This window comes from Nanorana parkeri, unplaced genomic scaffold (genome assembly GCF_000935625.1).
Source record: "Nanorana parkeri isolate BGI_ZX_2015 unplaced genomic scaffold, ASM93562v1 scaffold886, whole genome shotgun sequence".
Taxonomy (NCBI): Eukaryota; Metazoa; Chordata; class Amphibia; order Anura; family Dicroglossidae; genus Nanorana; species Nanorana parkeri.
In genome coordinates this window covers 656638-675416 of record NW_017307154.1, presented here as the reverse complement: position 1 = coordinate 675416, position 18779 = coordinate 656638, and the positions used below count along the sequence as shown (strand labels likewise).

Genomic DNA, 18779 nt, shown 5'->3' with positions numbered 1-18779 from the left:
CTTGCGTCAGGATCAGCCGTACCCCCCAGACGGCGGCCCTGGCTGCCCCCCCCCCAGGTTGAGGCCCCGGTGCGCTCGCACCGGCGGTAGTTCCGCCACTGCCTGTGACGCTCTGTCTGGCTTTGAGGCCAACTAACTGAGGTCACTGGTTGCCAGGAGCTGAGCGGGAAGCTCTGGCTGTCATCCCACCCAACTCCTGACAACCAGTGATATCAGACATCAGTGAGGTAGGATGGACGCCGGAAAGAGACGCTGCATCCACTCAGTACGACCATTCACTGACAGAACCCCCCCTCCCGGACGACCATTGATAGACAGCAATCACAATTCCCCCTAGGTATATACCTAGGTTATCACCTAGACCCCTCGTGACCTCAGGGCTGCATGCCTGCCTTTGGTATTTGTTGTGTGGCCCTCAGGCTCCAACAGTTAGCATCGAGAGCCTTGACTTGTAAAGGTGCTTGTAATGGCAGTGTTCTTTATCAGCTCCAAGTACTGTGTATCCAGTATTTGGCTCTCTCCTGTGGCATGCCCTTGTCTCTTAGCACCCCAGCATCATGTTCTCACTGTGTGATTATGCCCTGTTAAATGTCTGCAGTGTCTGACAGTCTTACAATGTTTCATTTCCTTTTCTGAAAAGGATTTGTCTCATCAATTATTTTTTTTTAGTCACTGATAGTCACAATAAATCAATTTATTTTTTTAGTCACTGAGATGATGGAGAGATCACAAAGATCCCTCTGTTTGACTGGTTCAGTGATACAGAGCACAGCAGCACTTGCCATTTAGATTCCCCACATAACAGTCCTCGGTGCCTGGGAAGCTGCAATGGAGTGTGGCTGTAGCTTCCCATCCAATTAGAAAGCTGGGTGGGTGGTCAAATGACCATAACCAGGCTCCCTGCTTCATTACTGCACCCCTGCTGGAAGGGGTGAGGGACAGTTGAAGAGATCCGGGATGCCTAAGGTCTGTTTGTGCCGCACATGTTATATATCGCCACAAACGTCGGAGTGAGAGCAATAATTCTAGGGCCATTAATCACTGAAAGCGTTTTAAAAGCGTTTTAATCGTCGCCTATGGGCGTTTGTTAATCATACATATCTAATAAATTGAAACATATATAAATGAGTCACATATATGAGCCTTCAAACAAATGAGGCATAAGAAATATCTACACAAATACAAAAAAGCAATATAGGCAAAAAAGTCCCAAGGAAAAAAACAACGCCTTTTTGCCTATATTGCTTTTTTGTATTTGTGTAGATATTTCTTATGCCTCATTTGTTTGAAGGCTCATATATGTGACTCATTTATATATGTTTCAATGTATTAGATATGTATGATTATTAGCTCGGCACAATATTGTTTTTCACTGTATATATATAGGCTTTGTATGGCCACCAGTTAGACATAACCTGCTAACAAATTTACTAGCTTGGGCAAACTATTTGAAATTTTCTTGGTCTTCTTTCTTTAGTGGAACAACATATCTATCCATACTTCAATGTGTTTAGGGATGTCTTGTAAGAGTTCGGCTTCAAATGGAGTTTGCAGAAAGGCACTTGTCACACCAGAGTGTGTTTAAGGGATTATTTCTCACTGATGTATGAATCATAGAAGTGTTTCTGGCTATTAAAGACACTTTGTGGTTATGTTTACAATCACAGCCTGTTTCAGCATAGACTGCATGCAGTCTCTCCTTACACTACTACCGACTTATACCAGACAAGTCTTTAATTAGCCCCAAGTAAAGAAGGGTATAGACTGGAAGTAACCCCCTACATTCTACTACTCAGCCTTAATGCTACCACCAGTTTTATCAAATAAACCTACGTAGTCTAGATGGCAGGTAAACCCCATTCAAGATGCTGCCCTGGATCAAGTGGGACTGTTTGTAACAGTGTGTACAGGGGTAACTCTTAACCTGGTGTGGCAGTGCGTGACAATGCCATGGTGTGATTTGGCAACACGGTCACCCAGGACTCTCAGCCAGAGGGGCTGAGAGGTTCCAGAATGTGAATAGTTTTGCAGGGAAGAAGCTTGCATTTTCAGTTTCTTTCAGGTTTTCCGGATTATAGTTGGGATCCTGGAATCGAGAGATTTTAAAGAGAATTAGGAGGAAAGCAATCTCCATTCCTGGGTCCGTGGTTTAGTAGTGGTCAGCACCTAATGATTGACCACCTGGATCACACTGGATTAGGAGGGCATTGAGTTTTGTCCACAACTGCAGTGAACCATTAATTTACTATAGATATTGTAAACAGATAGAGATGGTGGATACAAGTGTTACTTTTGCCGAGTTCATCTGTTCATTACACGCTATACAGATCAAAAAAAATTATATGAATTTAGATTGGATAAACCCATCAGAGATAATGATAAACTTTTCTTAGCCTGATGAAGTCAAATCGTTTTAACATTTTCCTCTTTTCTTTTACATCTAGGACAGTTTTGGCATATTTCAGACCTACACCTGGATTTCTCCTATCACCTCACTGATGATCACACTAAAGTGTGTTTGTCCTCTAAGGGTGCCAATGCCTCACACCCTGGAATCTTTGGAGACTTTCTATGTGATTCCCCATATGGGCTTATTTTATCAGCAATTCAGTACATAAAAGATTCAGAGCAAAAAGTCGACTTTATGATATGGACTGGGTAATGTATCTATAACTTTTATATGGTTTAATTAAAACGTTAGCAAAGAGAAGCATTATTAGCCGTAGTGAATGATTCAATTCCAGATGTTATTTATTATAGAATTTGAAAGATAATAAGGGGATCTACAGTGTTTTATCCATCTATTCTTTCTTTATTATATTCAAAATAAGGAAAAACTGAATAGCATTAATTTTTATTTCCCGTTTAATAAAAAGTAAAAGCTTGCATGTGAATATTTTATATTGTAGGAGGTTAGCATCAAATAGAAAGCTGAAGTACCATGTTTAATGCACATAAGATACACTGTTGTCAGCAAAAAAGGCAAAGTCCAGTTCTCTGTCTGTGATTTATTGTAAGGTTTTTACAACTTAACAGCTTAACACTTATAGCTTAAAGCAAATGGTGTAACAAACAGAAAACAAATAGTCTGAGCACTATCAGAACACATTTCAACCCTCTCTAAGCACTGAGTGCTCTATGTATAAATTATGTATAGATTATTCACAGAGCTGCTTTGAACGTTCATTATGTGTGGATATATGCCAAAGCAAATGTTCTTTAGTTGTTTCTTTACCAGGGAATTTATTTTCCAACTTCTTATGTAATATTAAATTATGGCCACTAGATGGTGCTGAGAATCATATAAAATAATTCCCTATTTCCTATGCTCATTTAGCTCCGTGTAGTGGCCATAATGCGATCTTACAAGAAAACAATCGAAAATTAATTCCACTTGTAAAGAAAAAATTTGCCTATATTCTCACATAGTGACTCTTCACATATATTTGGAGGGTGAACGGTCCTTCAGATTGTTTACAAATGTTTAGCAATTCCAATCTCTCCCGGGTCTGCAGAGCTCTGGCGATTAGCTTCTGCTCGGCGCCATGTCCAGGCCACGCCCCCCTAGCAATTCCAATCTTTGCGAAACAAAGCAAAATGTAAGTGATAGTTTAAACACTGCAGACTCCCAGGTCTGTCCTGGGTGCATCCTCCTTCTGAGCTGTGTCAGGAACATGTACAAACATTGTTACTGTAGGGAAACAAAAAATTGGAGACGGAAGCGCCACTACCTGGCGCAATAAATGTGGTAGAGCAGGGTGTGAGCGTAAGTGATGTACTCACCTATGGCTGGGTGAGCATTCGCTTGTAACCGTCGGGTTGAGGTGAAGCGGATGGAGTGAAGCAGTAGTGGGAACGGTCCCTCTTTTGCGGGGTGGTGTGGTGGTTGAAACCAATAAGGCAGATGAAGACACAAAAGCGAGGAGGTGAAGTATACAATGGTGGGTGAAGAAGGGGTGGATTTCTGTAACTCGCCGTGGAGATAATGGAGAACGGCTCTCAGCGATGACGGTGCGGCCAGTGTCGTGCCTGGGCGGTGGGCCGTGGGGTGGTCCTCAGGATGATTGATGGCACAGGTGTCCTCTGGTGGCAGGTGCTGTAGAGCGGTGGAGCAATGTGTTGTCCTGGACGGGGGGACTGGAGAGCAGTGGAGACGCCGGGGTGACAAAGTACACAGCTGCAGTGAAGATGGACTTACCTGTCTCTTATATTTTACCAAAAAATTGGGTAATAATAAATGTTTTATCATTTATTATAGGGGAAACTGTTTTCGATAATTTTTCCTTAATATATTAAAAAATAAAACCCCAGTGGCGATTAAATACCATCGAAAGAAAGCTCTATCTGTCCCCAAAAAATTGTATAAAATTAATTTAGGTACAGCGTTGTATGACAGAATAAACGTCAGTCAAAGTACCGCAGTGCTGAATACTGAAAAATGGCCTGGATGGGAAGGGGGTTTAACACCGCGGACGTCAAGTGGTTAAGACCAACTCTGATGTGGTGTACAGAGAGATGCCAGTGCTCAGAATAGTCATGTATGTGCTGAAAAGCTGTCATGAATGTGACAGCTCCCTGTATATGGTTAATTGGTTTCTAGGACACGAGGCTGCCGGCGTCCTAGCATCCAATGACCCATTCTACCCCATTCAGCTGCTGGCTAGGAGATTCCTCAGCCGAATGTAAACAAATGGGTTTGAGATGCTGGCTGACATCATTACCCAAATATGGCCCACTTAACAACCAGTGATGCTGACAGTGGCCAGAGCTTGATGGCGATGCAGAAAGAATAGTTCCCCATCAGGTCTACTCCGCAACTGATTGACAGCAAACAGTGGGCGGATTCCATAGTCAATAGCAGGCTTTTTATTGGCTATGGAATCTGCCCACTGTTTGCTGTCACTCATAAGGAAGGTGGACTTGATGGGGAACTAGTCTTATAGATTTCCTCATCATGCTCCTCTTACCCACAACAAAAGTAGTCGGCCGCTGTGCCTCCATGTGTGACAGTTGCAGTGGCCAGTCAGAGATTTCAGTAATGCTAAGCCTCTGACTAGTCTTATAGAGTTCCTCATCATGCTCCTCTTACCCTCAACAAAAGTAGTTGGCCGCTGTGCCTCCATGTGTGACAGTTGCAGTGGTCAGTCAGAGATTTCAGTAAAGCTAAGCCTCTGATTTGATCAGGTTCAATGTTACTGAGCTGTATTGTGGACAGAATGTTCAGTATAGACACGTTGGCCTCAGTCTGCCTCTGATGCTTGTGCTGTTTCCAAAAGGTTCATGAATCTGGGGTAAGCATCAACATTTGTCAATTGTCACCACGGAATTCTAAAAAGCGAATTCCAGGGATTGTGTTTGTGTGCACTAGAAAATGTTTAGATGTAAAAATATAGATTTCATAAACATTTGCACACCGATTGTGCCATACAAAAAAAACTTAACAGGTCCTCTGTTTTGGGCTGCCATTTTTAAGTTTATAATGTGCATAATAGCATGTATTTGAAAAATAGATAAATTGGTCTGGCAGTGAAATGGTGAATATTGACTTGTTACACGTGGCATAGCAGATGCAAGGCCGAAAATAAATCTGTCTCTTGTCAACGAAGTACATTTCAACCCTGTTTAAACACTAAATACCAATTGTTCTGTAAAATGAGTCTTTATAAAAGAGGCAACTGAAATTATTGTGGTTAGATTGCAAACTCTATCCTAATTACAGCTTCCTTCTGAGTACAGTACACATATTGGCAAATCCTGGCTACAGCTGTGCTCTGTAACCCAGATTTTAAATGATACTAGACTACGGGGGCTGTTATTCCATGAGTTCCTCTAAACAAATGCTAGTTGACTGGCTGTGCCTGACTTCAAAACTGAGTCACACACCAGGAACAAGCATTTAGCAAATGAGTGTCACAATTATAGTGCATCTATATTTGTTCAAAACCAGTAACTCAAAGTATTAAAGACAAAGCATCATTGGGGCGGCAGGGTAACTAGCAGTTTCGGAACATGTCAGCAATGGCAATCTACATTTCCTTTTGCGATTTTTCCTTTTTTCTGCTAGTTACACACCTCCTATGCTATGTTAACAATGCTCACTCAGCATACTATACCTATTCAGGAACAACGTTGCCGCTCTAGGAAAAAAAACATTTTGGACTCTAAAAAATACCTCCCCCTTTACATGTTTCCATAACTTATTGGAATTGGTGTTTTGCAGTCCACAGAGATTACTGAAAAATCTGGCCACATTGGATTTTCCTGGCGGGGCATTACTATTCTCCCCCAAAATAAACTGACAGTTTTGCCCTCCCTCTCCCATAAGCATAATATGTACATTTAGCCAATCCAAATGTGAATATTTGTGGAAACACCTGTTGTACAGGAAACACTCCTTCATGGGGATCTTTTGTGTTCCTGCATGTTCAATTACCTTATAGTATGCATAAGTAGGTTTAGCCAAAGCTATCCTTAGCATCCATAACTAGAGTTAAAAGAGAACTATGGGTTAAGTGTTTTTCCCCATAGTTCTCTTGAGGGTCACGGGAGGACATATACTAACCTCCTCCCGTGACCCAGACCTCAGATATAGCAGGCTATTGCTCATTTCCCAATCAATAGAGCCAACCAGTGACAGCTTCTTTGTCACAGGTCGGCTCTAACTATGAGGATCAGCGGAAATCACTCACCTCATAGCTCTCCTTTAAGTGCATAGATCTGCAAATAAGGTAATCTGTTTTTTTTTTTAATTATTATTAAATTAAATAAGGTTATCATTTCTTTTTTATTGATAAATATACAGATGCAGACTTGTCTAAACTATAGAGAAACATATAATCAAACAATGAGATTATCTGGAACCCATATTTGTGTTCTTCTACATATTAGACAAATCTGATTCTATTCAGGAGAATTAAAAACATTACCAAGGTGCACAGAAATATTCTCATACATTGTATACACACTTTTTCCTATTTCAACGATAATATACTTATAGGTACCTGAGCTGCCCTCATGTGAATTATAATGAGAATATGTCTATATTAGCTCCTAAAAAGGTTAACCCATAATTATAGGTGTATACCTTATATCATTATAAAATAACAAGATGCTTAAAGTGCATGTAACAGTGTTTATTTTTTAAAGTAGTCAATCAATTAAATCTTATCTGCTGGCTGTAAAACCTCTAAACCCACCAAATTGGGACATTGTGTATTATCTTTATTTCATATTATAATATTTATTAATACATTAAATGACCTTATAGACATAATTGCTTTCAATGCTCTAATTATATATGCAAAGCAGGAAACTCTTTTATCCTTTTGGGATATTTGAAAAACTACTAAATGTCCATATGCCTGTCCACTGCCTCAATGAACATTGCATTTATATTCTTTAAGCTTGACACAGTCTAGAGACAATTCTGTTCACATGTAAATAACAAGCCAAACAATAAGCATATTCACAATTGATTCTTGCTGTGTCACCTTCACCCTAGATCTCGTCTCTAGCAGATTGGCAACTGCTAGCAATATATTTTTAGAGAACAGGTATTATCAGTCATATATCAGAGCTACATAAACACTATTTGCTTCCTCATATCTTATGCTACATAGATATTCTAAACATAAACTAATTACAGGCTGCCAAAAGTATGTTGAAATAATTTTTCTCTAAAGTATCCAGCAATCTCACTTATTTGTGTTACTAAAAATAGAATTTCTCTATTCACTGTAAAATCCTTTTCTTGGCGTTCATTGAGGAACATAGGGTTCCAACCTTGGCATAACCCCGATCTGAGCCCAGAAAGCCTCAATTTTGGAAGAAAGTAGTGCCAAGAGCAAGACTATGAACAAATAGGGACTCAAGCGGGGGACAATGTTCCAGTGTCGCTGCATGTCAAGTCTAGGAGGAAAAAAAAAAAAGGCTAACAAAAATGGTTAAACTTTTCTCAGAAGACAAAATTGTCCATCTTCATAGGGCACTAGCAAAAAACTGAGGCATGGTGGGAGTGTGATGGGCTATATTACCAGACAGGTCACTGTATTTTGTTTGCCAGTGTCTAAATCCTCCTTTGGTGGCAGTATACTCAGATTGGTTTGTGTCCCTTAAAGGCTGAGAAAGAAATATTGTTTGTTCAAACACAGTATACCTCATGTAGCCAAAGGGGGAAATTTGAAAACTTTTCATGTGAATTTTTACACACACATCTTCCTGATCTGCAGAGAATCACACAATTTAGAGCATCATGATTGACAAATTGTGAAATTCTTGGCAGACTTCACAAGTCTACGTCAATACATTTAGGCAAATTGCACAAATTTGCATTTCACCCGTTTTACCTGAATTGTGAATCGATTTGCACATGCCTAGCCAAAAACTGAATATGTAACTTATTTCTTGTTCTATTTTTTTTTCTACAGAGATAGTCCCCCTCATGTTCCCGTAAATGAGCTGTCTACAAAAATAGTGATAGACGTCATTAAAAACATGACCACTACCATTCGTACACTCTTACCCGACATGCTTGTATTTCCTGCACTTGGGAACCATGACTACTGGCCACAGGTATGTTCTCCCTTATGAAATGTAATGGCAGTTTAATTCTTACACCTTGTAAATATTTTATCTTCCCAGATTCAATTATAACATACATTATAACTTACATATATGACATCAGTAAAATAGTAATTATTGGTCTTCAGTTTGTCAGTAACTGCAGTTGGGAAGGTTAAAGCCCACATCTGTTATGTGATACCGCAGTTTTCATTTTACCTCACTTCACTCTTCCTCTGCAGTGTTCACCCATGGTGGGCAGTCCTCTATAATGCAGAAAAGGGGGCTGACGTTATGATGGCAGCACCGTTCTCTGCACCATTACACAGACATTGCAGAATGATGTGGTGATGACCTACACTCACAATCTGTCTTCGATCTTTTGGGGGTTGAATAACGCTGGGTGCATTTAAATCTGGAATGCTGAGAACATTTTTTGGCGAAAAGAGAGTACTGTGGTGGACAGCTCCAAATTGGTAAGTGGTTCAGCGAGACCTATCTTTTTTTCTTTACACCTGCAGTGGGACATTTAAAAACCTCATACATGGGATTTAAGAGCATAATTTAAAATATAACTGCACTTTCACTATAAATAATAGTTATATTCATCCCAAGACTCTTTTGACAATAGTTACAGTTCTTCAGATTCACACATCCCCTGCAGTTTTGGTACTATAAGGCTATACAACCCACCTCCCCAAGCAACAGTGGCCAATTTTGAAACACAGGTGGGGAAAAAAAACATATCCCCAGGGGCAGCTAAACCAGTTCTCTAGATCCCTTTTAGTTATTTGCAACTTTGGACCCTGTTAGCTGTAGTGAAATCTCCCTGTCCATTTTGAATTATTATTAATTTTGTCACTTTTACCTTATGCAGTAGGGCATTCCACAATTAACCGTTCCTACTGTAAAAAGTCATTTTATAAGCTGAAGGCAAAACCTTTATTATAATTCTAATTTTCTAATTTGGTTTGAAAGGTTTCTTACAGTTGGTAATGTATGTTTTTTTATAAACCATTTTATTATATTATTTATGTACTATAACATGCTTATAACGTTCTGAATCATGAAATAGGATAATGCAGGTTTGTAAAATAAGAGGTCATATAGGCCTTGCATTCTATTGTGTAGGAGAATATTTATCTGTAAGTGATTATGAAAGTAACCACACAAGACTATGTACATAGCCTGATGTATTATGCAGCCCCTTGAAACTCCCTAAGCTGCAGCTGGCTCTCTCTCTCTCTGGCTATCTCTCTGGTGTACAAAAAAGCGTTGATAAAATACTACAGCAGAGCTCTTGAATTTGGTTTTGTTTTTTTGCAAATTCACATTATGCTACACTCAAGCACATTGATGTTTGCGACACCTTACCCTGTCTATCAATCTACCACCAGCAGGTGTCTGCCATTTGCTGCTCTCTCATTAAACCACAACTGTGGTCTGAATCAAAAAAATTGCAGACAGGAGGGCTCTATTATAACAGTCAAGACCGTCTGAGACCGCCGCAGCCGGGACGGATCCCGACATTACTGTCGAGATCCACCCAGCTGCGTGACTGACAGCTGGCTTTGCCTATCTAGAGGCAGAGTCAGCTGTACCCGCCCCCTGTAGTGAAGTCAGTGCTGGTGGATCGGAGTGGGGAGGGGGGAATCCCTGCAGGGAGCCGTGATTGGCAGTCACGGCTCTCTGCAGGGACATGAACGAGAAGTGAGCGAGCGACGGTATGCGTTCGCTCACTTCCCGATCTATTGAGCCGACGTGTGACAGTTTCATTGTCACACGTCGGCTCGAACTATGAGGTTGAGTGAAAATCACTCACTTCATAGTTCTCCTTTAAGGGCTCCTCTGCTCTCTTCCCTTTACTTAATTTGCTTTGCTGTTCCCAGCAGCATGGAAAGTAATTGTTCTGTACACATTGCTGCAAGTTACTAATGAGATCCTGGGGGAAAGGAACATGGAAGATCAGTTGAATTTTAAATTATTCAGCAAGGCTGAATCATGTTCATCCTGTTCTCTCCCTAGTCTGATATTGTGCAATAAGTTATATTTTAGGTTGACAGAACTTTAATGACAGCTCTGACTTTGCCTTGGTTATGTTAATTTTTACTCGTATGTATTATGGTAACACATTTTATGACTTAAAGGTGCAAGGCAATTGCTATCCCTTAAAAACATATTTTAAAGGCAATAAAATATGCCATTATATATGCATATATCATGCCATTAGTCAGCCCATTGTTACCTGTCATTCTGTTGTCTAAGGGTTCTTTCTCACCATGTGCAGAGACTTGTTTTTTTGTACTTGATCAATGCAGGTCTTTGCAAGAACACATAGAAAACATTTGTTTTCTTTGTGTCCTGTTCACTCACATGAAAACTCATGTAAATGCTTTAACAAATTATTATTAGTGGTCATCCTGTGAAATAATTTTTTCATAGTTTTGCATTGCATGGAGAAAGAACCCCTGTAAGGTTTTACTGCTGTCCCATACTCTGTTAAAGAGTTTTTTCCTTGTTCACTATCTTGGTTACAAGCTTTTCACCAGAGAGAATGAGGGAACTCTCCATCAACAACACAGATAATAAAGTAATGTAAAAGTATTTTTTTTTAAATTATTTAAAGTGACACTAAAATCAGGAGTTAAATCTTAAAAATGCATTCAAGTACCTTAACTATTAACAAAAATGTATCCTATTTGTGTATCACTCAGCTGTAGATCCTCAAATCATCTGTGAATTTGTGATGATGCTGACGCTGTCATTTATTCTGGAGGGTAGCTACTTTTGTTCCCCATGGTCCCTGTTTGTGTTGTAAAGTAGCTACCTCTCCAAGCTCACTCCCGTGATAGACTACAATCTCACGCGCAGTTTACTTATTTGTATAGAGATTGTAGTCCGTCACGGTAGCAAGCTTGGAGTGGTGGCTACTCTACTACACATGCAGGGACCATGAGGAACAAACATAGCCACCCTCCACCTTAAGTAAACTGCGTGTGAGATTGTACTCTATCACGGGAGTGAGTTCGGAGAGGTAGCTACTTTACAACACAAACAGGGACCATGGGGAACAAAAGTAGCCACCCTCCAGAAGAAAGGACAGTGTCAGCACAAATTCAGAGATGATTTGAGGATCTACAGCTGAGTGCTACACAAATAAGATACATTTTTGATAATAATTTTGGTACTTGAATGCACTTTTAAGATTTAACTCCTGAGTTTAGTGTCACTTTAAGAAGGGGATTGCTAGAACCCCTGTCAATTTTTTATCGCTGTCCGTTCACCTGTTGGAGATTTTCCTATACTTCCTGTCTGGTAAACATTTTCACCAGAACATAAAGTGAGGGGAAATCTGTTCATCAAAGCCCTAAAAGGCAGAATATAACAGACAGTCCCCACTGTATCTAAAATGAAAAAGAACAGTTTTGACTGTATAGGTACTTTAGGTTTAAAGGTACTGCACAAATATACACTGTCACTTCTCATTCCTCAATCTCATTCCAATTCATGCTAAATTTTATAATCAACACAGCATTTCTGTCCATAAAATGTGTAGGGGTCACACTGGTCCACCTGCCACCTTCAATTTCTTAGCTGATCAAAGTTAATTTTCATATTTGAAAATGTTTCTATATCACTCTATTTTCTGGTGACACAACTATGATGTTGCAACGTAATGAAGCTGGTTTACGAAAGGATTTGAGAAACTTCAATCAATAAATTGTAGCTGTGTTCGCTATAAAATGGACCAGTCGTGTGGAGATTAAATAAATAAACAGGAATTTGCATTTCACATGATTGGAGAATTGAAGTGAATTAAGTGAACATTTTCAATTCCCTTATCAAATCAACCTCACTGCAGCATATTGGTGAATTGTTTTTTCTCAAGATGCTGTGTGAGTTAAATTCTGGTGATGTAAAGCCATGTTTCGTATTGCTTAGCCCCATGCTGTCATCATTTCAGTTGTGTTGCAGTTGGCTCAAAAAAACCTTGGCTCCTCTGCCTCTGCCATGACACATGGTTTTTGTTTTTGGTTTCTTTGTACTGCCCTACCATATCTCACTTCCTCTGAACTGGATTTGATTTGGGCCATCCCCAGACATCTCCCCAGACATATAAGATAGTGGCTCCCGGACACCCGGAAGAGAAACATTTTATTCCGGAAAGGTTTACTCTCCTCCATCTAGCAGAATAAACCTTTCCCTGCTGTATGTTTTTTGTTTTTATTCTGACAACGGGGCCGCCGACCACCGTCAGAGTAAAAAAAAAAGACAGCATGGAAATGAATAGCTAGATTGCTATTTACTATTTCAATTTGCAGTAGCCAATAGCAGGCTGGCTATTGCACCCACCCTCTGCAGCTGTCAATCAGCAGAGGTGGACCTTAAGTTCTCCTCTGCTGATTGACAGCAACATATAGTAGCAGTCAGAATACAAAAAGAAAAAAAACTGTAGATAGCAAGCTAAGCATTAGCTTTCTGCCATCTGCCGTAATTTCAGAGAGGTGCCCTCTCCCACCCCCAAGCGGATGGGGGAAGAATGGAGGAGAGGGCACCTCCCTGAAATGAATCATTTCAGGTTGGGATGCCTGCATCCCTATAGCCTCATCAGATGGAAGTTTATTAATTCCTTACTGCTTATTTTCTTTTACTGCATTCATTGCATTTGCATTGATATCTACTGTTCTATAAGGGGTCCCCTGCCTTATCTCCCTTTCTTTTTTCCCTATATGAACCTTTTTTGCTTCACACACAGGCAAGACTACTTCTTAGTGTACCAGAAATGTATACATCAGATGACAATAGATGCGTTGTCCTTTGACCCCAAAGGAGGAATGAGTAGCAGGTCATATATGTGTAATCATTTATTACAGCTCCCTATCTGCTTTCTTTGTTATCCACATTGTTTATCGACATGGTTGTTTTATTGTAATTCTTTTGCTATAGCACACTCTGCAGGAGAAACAAGTACAGTATAAATGTAAGCAGAGAGCTAAGTGTCTACATCCTGTGTAGGCAACCTTGACAAAACAGCTGTGGTGAAACTTCAAATCCCGTCATGACTCTCTAGGAGTCATGCCTTTGGCTGTCAGGGTCTTGCAATGCATCATAAGATTTGTAGTTTACACACAGCTGAAGTTGACTACCCCTGCTCTACACCCCTAATTCCGGAGTTCTGATGGAAGGGTCTTTCTTCTATAATCACATGATTAGTCTCAGTGATGCAATAATCATGTTCAGTTTTATTTTTCCAGTTTAAAGGTGCACATACACCTTACAATTATCTGCAGATTTTCTGTGGTCAGATGGAAAAAGTGCAACAGATTGGCCCAGGTGGAGATTTCTTCATACACACAGTTAAGTGTAGATGCTGGAATCGGTTGCACCTTTTCCTTCTGACCACAGACAATCTGCAGATAATTGTAAGGTGTATGGCCAGCTTTAGAAGCTCAAAGAACCTGAAAGGTCAGCTGTTAGTGCTGATTTTGCAGTTTTATGTCATACGAGTTACCCTTTAATGTCACATAAATAAAATTGTTCTAATGTATCTCTATTTCAAACAGATAATAAAAGTTCCATTTAAATATGAGAGTTTTCTTGTGTTTTCCCTTTGTTATTAGGATCAGCTGCCTGTATCAGGCAGTGAAATTTACACAGCAGTTGCAGAGTTCTGGAAACCCTGGCTGTCTGATGAAACTCTCACCACATTCCGGAAAGGTAAAAGGACATTACTTGTGGTCATTTGATGGTTTCAAATCGTGAGTCTGTAATACATAACTTTGCCAAAGGAGGAAACAAGAATACAAGTCGCAAAATTCCCCATTTTACACAATTTGTTACTCTGACTCATACTGGTTTCCTTAATTTTATTAATGTTTTGACTTCGACACAAAGGGCATGTGTTGCAAGTAAAAATAAATGTACAGATACAGATTCTCACTTATATATACGGAATCTATAAAGAATAGGCCATAGTGAAGTACAAGCAAAATACTGAATGTAGACCAGGGCCATATTTAGGCATCATGTTGTACCAGGCAGGCCTTCACAATTATATTATTCTCTGTTTCTTGTTTCACGTGATTTTCTTTAAAGTAAAAACTAATTATACATTATGCTACTAGAGGCTGCATGCTGTCTGCTTTATATCCAATTATATATTTTAAATTTACAGACCCCCAGACAAGAAAAAGCAAATATAGCTTTACAGTTCCTGAATTATGAGGGGCATTTTGACTCACAAATGTCCAAAAGTGGACAGAAGAGGCAAAGAAAAAAGAAAAATGCTAACACAATGTACAAGCTTGTTGCTGCCATGGCTAACCCTGCTCGCCTAGGCACTGACCCCCTCCCCTAGAATGTTTATGTAGCCACCCTGCCCTAAGGAGGAGTGCCTTTTTAAATTTAGTTTTGCTGGGCTGTAATCAGTCTAATCCATTATTCACGTCTTCTCGGACCCCCGCTGGGGAGAGCAGCGGGGATCCAGAGAAGTGGCGGGAGGAGAGGACATGGCGATCTACCAGTGATCGCTACGCGATCGACTGGTAGATCGCGATCGACCTTGTGGGCACCCCTGGTCTAATCTATAACTATACACCTAAATGTATAGTTCTGTTTTCTACAGGTTGCCCCTAAGCTCAGTGTTAGCGTTTGTGCTTTTGTCTGTTGCTGGGGTGTGTCCATGGCAATAGATCAAGAAGGTTCAATAATCATGAATATGTATATCTCCCTGGCCATAAGGAAATGTATTGCCAGTGGTGCATGTTGGGAGATGGTTTACATTTTTGGGAGAACCTGCTGGAGGCTCTCTTTGCCCCAGGCATCCAGCCTAGGGAGGAGGTCTGATGGATATCGGGTCCACCTAGGACTGATGCCTTGGGAGGGTAACCATGTGCTTAGCTGATCAAGCCAGAGTTTGAGCCTAAGCACCCGCTACCTGTGGGATGTGGTTTTCCTAGGCAGAGTTTTATTATACTGAGGAAGGAACACCAAGGAGGACTTTAGAATGGAGGTAACCAGAAAGCTTTAGAGTATCTAGGACCTTGTCTGAAGTGTGGTGTATGCCTGAGGGATTTACTGCTGCTGTTACTGCTCTATAGCCAGGAGCTTAAGTTCTCAGTAATAAAAGGAACACTTGGGCGTCATTCACTAGAGGGCCGAAGGATGTAGCCGAATGCTTGGCTAAACTTTCGGCTCACTTCGACTGCAGGAAGCATTTGGTTTAGCCAAACCGAGTGGCTGCTGTACGCACAATAGCCCGTAGAGAAACTGAAGGCAGCCGAAGTGGGGAGAACGGTCTGAACAGCGTGGGGTACCCCTCCCAACTCATACCAGGCACTTTAGGGCTGGTGGGAATTTTAAGGGGGACCTCAATGCCCAAAAAACAGAAAAAAGTGGGGTCCCCCTAAAATGTCAAACCAGACCCCTAATCCGAGCAGTGGCCTGGGAGACCAGGCCACATGCCCCCAGTATTGGGAGGCTGCTTTTCCAGGGTCCCCTTGTCCACATGCGGATGATATGCAAAAATATGTGCAAAAATATGTATTACAGGTATCCATAAGAATAAATGTAAGTACTGTACATGATCAAGCTTATTATCTTGTGCTTTTACTACATCGTGAAAGAAGACTTTTTCTTTATTGCAACTGTTGCCCCCCACTCCCCTTCCCTGAGCCCCAGAGGCCTGTGGTGGACATCCAAAGGCAGGGAGGGCTAACATTTCACTCGAAGATGGATCCCTAGTGGGGCTGTGGGATGTAATCAGTAAAATTGGCGCCATTCACTTTAATGCTTTTTAGATGCTTCAATATAGAACAGCAAAAACTGGAAGAGAGGGTTTAGGTCTACAGACATCCATTGTAAAAAATAGACTCCCGACTCACCAATCCCTTCCAGCTTCTACAGTGCAGGAATACTTTAGTTGCACAGAGGATGACACTGTGTAGAAGAGCAACAGCTGAATAGGAGATATGCATGAGATCTTCCCTGGGAGAAAAACCAGACTTGTTTCTGAGGTCCATGCCATCTTGGCCTTCCTGGCACCTCCGGCAGTCATAGGGTTCCTCTGGTTCTCCTTCCCAGATAGTTCCAGAGCCTACCTGGGTCCACATGTGGCCTCCCCCAGGCTTGAGGCCTAGTCAGCATCTCCAATCTTGTACATACCACCCCCAGGCTAGGCCCAGGGGCTGACTGCCCAGAGCACATGGCAATTTCTGAAAATGTATGCACTTTCCCAGGAAGCACCACTGGTCATGAAACTCCCAGTGCTTGGCTGGTGAGGTATAAACACTCCTAATGTTCTCCCATTGGCTGCTTTAATCTGTTGCAGGGTCACACCCCACTACAGGCAGGTGCAATCTATATTAGAACACCTAGAACAACTAAATGATACCAGACTACAAATCAGCCAGACTGATTACAGTGCTAGCAGCACTAAATTTAAAGAGCCACTCCACTCACGTTGGAAGCGGCTACACAATGTTCATTAAAAAGCACAAAGCAGACAGACAAAACTTGCCAAACGTTGAAGCATGAGCACCAGTGAAAATGCACTCAAACACCATTCTTTGGGGGCAATAAGATGTGCTCTTCTATGGGGTTTGTTATGTTTCCCATTAAATAAAGGAAAAACTATAAAAGGACCAGCAATGATGGTTTAGCAGTTACATTAACCTTGTAGTCACGGTGCTTGTATGTCCATTCATATAATTTATATAGGCCAGTGATATCAACTAAGCACCTATAAAGGTTCCATGTATAGTGACCGTACCTTGTTCATTGGCTGACATTGAAAAAGGCCCATTTGCCCTTATTTTTTGAGGTTTCTAAATGCTATGTGGAGATAATATCCGTTTCATTGTCCTCATTCTCTTCTTTCTCATCAACAGGAGGGTACTATTCTCAGATCTACAAGACAAATGCCTCTGGTATTCCTCTAAGAATCATCAGTTTAAACACAAATCTGTATTACTCTCCCAATAAAGAGACATTTAACATTACTGACCCAGCCGATCAGTTTGCTTGGCTGGAAGAGACGCTACAATTTTCCCGCCAAAACAATGAAAAGGTAATAGACCCTTGTGTGTTTATACTGTAAATGGCAATAAAACAAGATAACATTTAATAGAGCATTCATTTTAAGAATATGGCAGAAAACAGCTATCTATAACAAAATGGTAGCTCCCCAAAACAGTAACTTGCACAAACACTTCAAATAGGGTACTAGGAATTACAGAAGAGCAATGGCGAGATTTACTGTGTTTCATCCGACCACTGGGAAATAGTTCCCTTGAAACATGATTTGCCTTTCCTGTATGCTGCTTTATGCTGAATAGACATTAAGGAATCTATATCCTCTGGAAAGAGTTCGTCTCACTCTCTCACTCATTCCTCTGCTCAAGAAATCACAGATGTAACATATAATTCAATCTGCATACTTGTTCCAGGTCAGTAACTCAGAATTTGAAGTGTCAGCATAAGAACCAGGTACCTACCATTTTTAGAAGCAGGTCAATAATTGTGGCCTTTGTATGTCTGGCATAATGACTTTAATATCTTTATTTTTGGGTAGCACTTTGATCCTACATAGCATGATGATGCCACACACGTTGTTGTATCATTGATATAAAAATCTGTCATGTGGCATTTCTCTAACATACTCATAGCAGGGATCGGGATTTGCCTCCCAGCATTTTAACATGCTCACCTACTAAAATGCTTTACATTTGATAAATGTGATCTTCACTCGCACAGCTAAATACACAATTGCAACACATAAATGGGAACTGTTTTACCTGTAATTCTGTTCACTCTTGGAGGAGTGTGTTGTGATCTAGACCAGCATTTCTCAAACTTTTTCAGTCATGGCATTATGCAAAATCTTTAGCCACCCCAGTCTAAAAGGTAAATCACATAAAAGTAAAAAAAATTGTGCAACCCCTTCAAAATCGGTACCAGTCCCTTTTCCCACAGAGGGGTGTGGTATGGATTTCGGGGAGGGGGCATGTAAAAATAAAAAAAATGTAGGTTTCCCCCTTCACAACAGGATCCCCCCTTTAAATCAGGAGCCCCCTCTCCCCCCTTTTCACATCAGAATCCAGCTTTTCACATTAGAGTCCCCCTTTACATCAGGAGCCCCCCTCTACATTAGGAACCCCCTCCATTCACATCAGTGTCTCCTATCTCACACTGGAAGTAGCCCTTTCAATTCACATCAGAAG

General features: G+C 40.8%; 1 protein-coding gene across 1 annotated transcript in view; it reads left to right on the top strand.

The window, feature by feature from the left end:
• SMPDL3A (sphingomyelin phosphodiesterase acid like 3A) overlaps window positions 1-18779 on the top strand; it is a 34815-nt gene that overhangs the window by 4395 nt on the left and 11641 nt on the right. Inside the window, exons 2-5 of the mRNA XM_018565776.1 lie at window positions 2445-2658; window positions 8427-8571; window positions 14181-14277; window positions 17448-17626. Coding sequence (XP_018421278.1) covers window positions 2445-2658; window positions 8427-8571; window positions 14181-14277; window positions 17448-17626 — 635 coding nt within the window. The remainder of the gene's footprint in view (window positions 1-2444; window positions 2659-8426; window positions 8572-14180; window positions 14278-17447; window positions 17627-18779) is intronic.